The sequence below is a fragment of the Delphinus delphis genome, chromosome 11 (genome assembly GCF_949987515.2).
Source record: "Delphinus delphis chromosome 11, mDelDel1.2, whole genome shotgun sequence".
Classification (NCBI taxonomy): Eukaryota; Metazoa; Chordata; class Mammalia; order Artiodactyla; family Delphinidae; genus Delphinus; species Delphinus delphis.
This window is the reverse complement of record NC_082693.1, coordinates 39137599-39144071: the sequence shown is the minus strand read 5'-3', so window position 1 is coordinate 39144071 and position 6473 is coordinate 39137599. Positions and strand designations below refer to the sequence as shown.

Genomic DNA, 6473 nt, shown 5'->3' with positions numbered 1-6473 from the left:
GCCCTCCTCTCTTTTATTTAATCCTCTGTAAATTGCAGTAAAGAACTGAGACTATTGGGGAAATGACATATTGCTTTCATATTGTAAAGAAAATAAAATTCAAGACTGTGCCTCTTATTCCAAAAAAGGAGATGTGTACACTTTACCATGGTCCAGTTGTGTGCAATTTATTTCTTTATTAAACTTTTGAAAGAAGTATTTTCAATGAGCTACTTATTAATCCTTATACTTCCCTATGCCATTTAATTCTTACTTTTGTTAAGTGTATTTTCTGGTTCAGTAAAAAGTATTCAAGTCATCCTTAACCCTTCTGTCTCTTTACTGAAATATACTTTTATTTGCTAAAGGTATAGAGACAAGATAATGAAAATTATTTTTCCTGTAAAATATGAAAGAAGTAGATAAAATTATTTGTATGTCGGGTCTCATTTTTTTCTAGGGATGACTACCGCAGCAAATTTGAACAAGTAAAGCAAGAGCTGTGGCTCTCAGGCTAGAAAAATCCATGGTCGCCACTGTCACACCACAACCTGCAGCAGCTGTCTCAAGTCCCTCCCTCCCACGCCCAAGCACTGACTGCCAGCCCAGCAGGAATGAATGGGCTCTGCAGAGCACTATAAATGGTGCTGCAGACGCTGAAAATCTGTTGCTAAAAACCAAAAGGAAAAATTATCCACCAAAATACAAATTTTCAACTTCGGTGGCAATAACAACCTTCTTTACCTATGAAATTTCATTAGCAACGTCAAATGGTACCCAGTCAGAGTCATATTCCGCATACCACATCCTTGTTGGTAATGGAACCTTTCTAAATAGCAAAAGAATGTTACTGCAATCCATTTCCTAGGGCTGAAAGCAAAGCCTTTTGTCCCAAGAGGCAATTGAGCAACCACCAGAGTCTCTAGTTGAATAGCAACAGTATGAGGCTGGCTACAATTCCCACAGTTAAAAGCCTAATCTTAGAGAAGGAGAATTTACTGAATTCGCATAAGAGCTACATAAAAAAGAAATGCAGTTATTGAGCTGACATCTACACGGTCGTCTGTGGAAGGAGACAATATTACAAAATGGTTTTCTTTTTTACACTATACAGCGCTCCTCCTTTTTAATTTTCTCTTTCCGGAAGAGAGAACAATGAAGAATATAACTGCATGCACAGGTAGTACTAGCTTCTGAACTCAGTTCTTTCTCTTTGTATTTTCTCAATTCTATATTAGGCAATATGATTCATTTTAAGGAACAATACACTACATAAAATATATTACATAGACTTCTGGTAAAGGAATATTTCTAGCAGACTAAGTATGGTATGTTCATTAGATCTTAATTATCTTCATGTTAGAACTACTTGTGTGCTTCCGTATTTAGTATGATTATGCTTTCCATCTTCTGTTTTTGTTTAACTATTAGGGAGAGGGTTGCAAAAGAAGATCTGAAAATAAATTACTTGAACCTGAGAAACCATTTTGGATGGTCCTATTATTGAATTTTTTTTAATTAAAAAAAATTACATTTACCCAAGCCATTTTAAGCAACATTCCCATCTTCTCTTCTACTTTATTTTTAAAGCAATTAGAGATGTTGAATCCTCACCGAATGCAGTTTAGTATACTTTGAGGGAGGGGCTGGGAATAATTTTCCATTAAATATCTCATCTCAAATTCTGCGATTACATGTTGGGGAAAAAACCTCTTACATTGGTAATTTTAACTGTAGTTTGAGGTTTAAACAACATAAAACCATCCAACTCTAGTTCTCTTTCTTCCCTCCCCTCACCCCTTCCCAACCCCACCCCATAATGGATGTTCGGCTGACTGTTTTTGCACGGTCTCTTTGTCTGAAGGATGCAAACAGTCTATGGATGCTAGGGAAAAAGGGGTGGGTGAGAGATTACCTCATCCCATGTCGCTTGCACCAATCACCACTCTTCTGTCGTGGCTTCTCTGGGCAGATTGAGGGGTCTGGACCAACAGGAAAAGGCCCCAGCCCATCCCCATGGTGACCGAATTGTATATAGGGAGCCGCATCCGCCCATGTGCCGCAGGTTCTCTTACATCGACCGCCTAAGAGTCGCGCTGTAAGAAGCAACAACCTCTCCTCCTCCTCTCCGCCATCTGCTCGGCAGCCACAAAACAGCAACTATGGTAAGAATGTTTTCTCCGGCTCTTTGTGACCGTTGGGTGGGGTCAGCCTCTCAGGGTCTACTTGGAAAATCTTCTTCCTTTACAACTCGTTTGGATCAGTGTAGCTTTACGCTTTATTTGCGAGGTTGAGATTTGCCCCAAATCCTTGAGCCCGGCCGCCGCCGCAGTGCGGGGTGCAGGAGCCCAGCCAGAACCGCGTCCAGGGCGCAGCGGAACAGTGAGGGAGAACAAAGGCGGCGCGGAGGGAGTTTTTGTTATCCGAGCCCTTCGTTGCAGCAAGCAGCTCACGGGGCAGGGAAGGCGGTATTGGCGTCGCCTGCTCGGCCCCTATGTGTGCGCACGGTATTCGTGCGACTCGAAGAGCCCTTCCTCGCGTTGTTCCCCAGGGACAGGGAGAGGAGGAGTCGACCAAAAAGTCGGGGGTCGGTGGGTGTTGCTGGGAAGAAGAGGGGGAGAGAAGGAAAGGGACAAAGCGGAGCTTCGGCTTAATATAAAAAGATCCCTCGCCAGTTCGTTGACGTTTTAGAAAGATACCCATGTATTAACGGGGAAAATGGTTAGTTTCTGTTGGAACCCGTGGCGGCCGGCGTCAAGGCGGCGCAGGGGCGGAGTTGTTTGTTTCTTGCTTCTCTGGCCTTGGAACCACAGGGCGGGGTTCGCCCTCACTAAGCCTCCTCTGTCAAGAGAAGACTTTTAATAAGCCTTTCATCTTTGCAGAACCGTAGGCGTTAAAAGGTTTTTCATTCACTGTTAAAACTTAGATGAATTTTTTTTTTCTTGAGGAGCAAAATCACAATTCACTTGACAAGCCCTTTAATGTCTGGTGTGGGGCCGCCCAGCCCTGACTGACTCGTGTGTGTCCGTCTTGGACGCACGTTCAGCGAGAGAGAAAGCCGATTTTGTGAGCCAGGGTGCTGTATTGCGGAGGACCCAGGGAAACGCCCTTCCCTCCGCCCCCCCCGCCCCCATTTGTCAGTGAATAGACAACGGATAGACAAAAGAAGCTGTAGCCATAGAAGCCATTGAGAAGACACTCTCTGTTGAATGTAATGAGTATGAATGTTCTGTATTCTGTGACGGTTACAGAATCTCAGAATGAAAATACTATTTTGTTGTTTTAAATAATATTTCATTATCCTTTCACTGGGCTTTTTTTCCTTGTTTGGTAGCTTCTCATGTGCTATTTATTTGTAATTTAGGAACCGTTGTTTTAAAGATACTAATAATTTTTTCAGTTTTTTTGCAGTGGAGAAGATTCTGGGAAAACTTTTTTTTTTTTTTTTTTTTTTAAGAAATGAAAATGCTGCAGACAAAGAAGACATACTCTGGTGCAGCTGTCTTTTGTTCTAGTGCATCTTAATTAATTCATTTCAATGTAGGCATATGGTCCCAGGCTGGGTCAGAGGAGGAAAACTGGCAGAATAGCACAATGAGATCATGTAGGCACAGTTGCTGGAAATAGAGCTTGCTCTGTTAAATAATGTAGCAGACAGTACAGGCTGGCACCAGGCACAGCAAATGCAGCAATGCAGCAATGCAGAAGGCATTCCTTGTTTAGCTTCTAATCCGCTAGTACTGATGGATTCTGCAGAAAGACTGCAAAAGGGTGTGGCTTCCAGCCTCAGCTGCAGTACAGATGTCCATGTTGGAATACCAAGTCCTATTTAGCAGAAATGCTCATCTTTATTTAAAGGGAAAGGAGGCAGTAACATTGATGACAGTTAATTACTGATTGAATTTACTTCATTTTACAAATTCTGTGCTTTGAATATTTTTTAAATATGAGAAATCTTCTATTCAAGCATGGCTTTTGGAACAATGGGCTTGCACCATGTGCTAAACAGTGCAACATTATTATTCAGATCACACGCATCTGCAGCATTTACAGCAGGTGGTTTTCCTTAACTGTTTCTATTGTGTTATGAATATGACCTCAAATAAATTTGAAGAATACTTCTATATTTCTTAGTTTTAGAAATTTACTGAAAACTGAAAATGCTAATATAACTAATTTTACAGTTTTTCTCTGTTCCTTCCCACAGCGTGAGTGCATCTCCATCCACGTTGGCCAGGCTGGTGTCCAGATCGGCAATGCCTGCTGGGAGCTCTACTGCCTGGAACACGGCATCCAGCCTGATGGCCAAATGCCAAGTGACAAGACTATTGGGGGAGGAGATGACTCCTTCAACACCTTCTTCAGTGAGACAGGCGCTGGCAAACATGTGCCCAGGGCAGTGTTTGTAGACCTGGAACCCACGGTCATTGGTGAGTTGACCTCAGTAACCCCAATGAGATCCTGGGAGTCTGGGACAGAGGGTGTGTCCTGGGGGCTCCACTGATGCCCTGGGGTCGAGCAGACTTGTGCAGGTTGTTAATGATGGGTGGCTGCTTCGTTTTCCTTTTCCAGATGAAGTTCGCACTGGCACCTACCGCCAGCTCTTCCACCCTGAGCAGCTCATCACAGGCAAGGAAGATGCTGCCAATAACTATGCCCGAGGTCACTACACCATTGGCAAGGAGATCATTGACCTCGTCTTGGACCGAATTCGGAAACTGGTATGTTTATTCTCAAGAATAAAGTAAATTAATGAATCTAAGGGAGATATTTGGAATATGCTCTTTTTTTCACACAGAATTGAAATGTAATAGTAAGGTTAATTATTCCTTTAAAGATTTTTTAAAGTTCAATTAAAATATGAACTATTGATGTCATTTTATAAATATTAATGGAGATGTTTTTAATAAAGTAATGCTGAGTAATTTAAGGAAGGTCTACATTTTTTAAAAAGTGTTTCTTGTCAGAATACAACCTAAGTCTTTGGAGTTAATATGAAAAGTGAAAATACTTATTATGTTTACTGTGAGGGTATCACAAAGAGCAATAACTATGTTTTTTCTATTCTTCTTTTGTAACAGGCTGACCAGTGCACAGGTCTTCAGGGCTTCTTGGTTTTCCACAGCTTTGGCGGGGGAACTGGTTCCGGGTTCACCTCCCTGCTGATGGAACGTCTCTCTGTCGATTATGGCAAGAAGTCCAAGCTGGAGTTCTCCATTTACCCAGCCCCTCAGGTTTCCACAGCTGTAGTTGAGCCCTACAACTCCATTCTCACCACCCACACCACCCTGGAGCACTCTGATTGTGCCTTCATGGTAGACAATGAGGCCATCTATGACATCTGTCGTAGAAACCTCGACATTGAGCGCCCAACATATACTAACCTGAATAGGTTGATAGGTCAAATTGTGTCCTCCATCACCGCTTCCCTGCGATTTGATGGAGCCCTGAATGTTGATCTGACAGAATTCCAGACCAACCTGGTGCCCTATCCTCGCATCCACTTCCCTCTGGCCACATATGCCCCTGTCATCTCTGCTGAGAAAGCCTACCATGAACAGCTTTCCGTAGCAGAGATCACCAATGCTTGCTTTGAGCCAGCCAACCAGATGGTGAAATGCGACCCTCGCCATGGTAAATACATGGCTTGCTGCCTGTTGTACCGTGGCGATGTGGTTCCCAAAGATGTCAATGCTGCCATTGCCACCATCAAGACCAAGCGTACCATCCAGTTTGTGGACTGGTGCCCCACTGGCTTCAAGGTTGGCATTAATTACCAGCCTCCCACTGTGGTACCTGGTGGAGACCTGGCCAAAGTACAGCGAGCTGTGTGCATGCTGAGCAACACCACAGCCATCGCTGAGGCCTGGGCTCGCCTGGACCACAAGTTTGACCTGATGTATGCCAAGCGTGCCTTTGTTCACTGGTACGTGGGTGAGGGCATGGAGGAAGGAGAGTTTTCTGAGGCCCGTGAGGACATGGCTGCCCTTGAGAAGGATTATGAGGAGGTTGGTGTGGATTCTGTTGAAGGAGAGGGAGAGGAAGAAGGAGAGGAGTACTAAAGTTAAAATGTCACAAAGGTGCTGCTTTTACAGGGAAGCTTATTCTGTTTTAAACATTGAAAAGTTGTGGTCTGATCAGTTAATTTGTATGTAGCAGTGTATACTCTCATGTACAATTACTGACCTATGCTTTAAAACACGACGCTTTGTTATAGATCCAAGCTATCCATTTCTCTGATGGGTTTGAATAAAGTATTCCCTGTCTTAAATGAGCTCAGTCTTGTGCTTTCTATTTGGGTGTCTGAAAATTTTCATCTCTTCAGTAGATTGAGAAGAAAGAATAACTATTGACTGTGGTTTATACATATTCTATGCAATGATTTATTTTTTAATTTTAAATTGTCTTAGTATATTATAAAACTTATTTATAAAATATAACATGCATATCTAAAGATTACTATTAGATGTAAATCAACCGTACTTCAATTTTAA

At 42.7% G+C, this 6473-nt stretch overlaps 1 protein-coding gene across 1 annotated transcript; it reads left to right on the top strand.

Moving 5' to 3' along the window:
• Positions 1-1984: 1984 nt before the first annotated feature.
• On the top strand, positions 1985-6253 carry LOC132433650 (tubulin alpha-1A chain). Its single transcript, XM_060024714.1, has 4 exons — positions 1985-2144; positions 4187-4409; positions 4552-4700; positions 5061-6253. Exons 1-4 carry the CDS (start codon positions 2142-2144, stop codon positions 6039-6041), a joined length of 1356 nt encoding a protein of 451 aa, XP_059880697.1. The 5' UTR covers positions 1985-2141; the 3' UTR covers positions 6042-6253.
• The last annotated feature ends 220 nt before the right edge of the window (positions 6254-6473 follow it).

What these genes read in the sequence shown, in the direction of transcription:
- LOC132433650 (XM_060024714.1), top strand. An exon ending in CCTGGAACCCACGGTCATTG is followed by an intron (nt 4,410 to 4,551) that starts GTGAGTTGACCT and finishes TTCCTTTTCCAG; the next exon opens with ATGAAGTTCGCACTGGCACC. An exon ending in TGGACCGAATTCGGAAACTG is followed by an intron (nt 4,701 to 5,060) that starts GTATGTTTATTC and finishes CTTTTGTAACAG; the next exon opens with GCTGACCAGTGCACAGGTCT.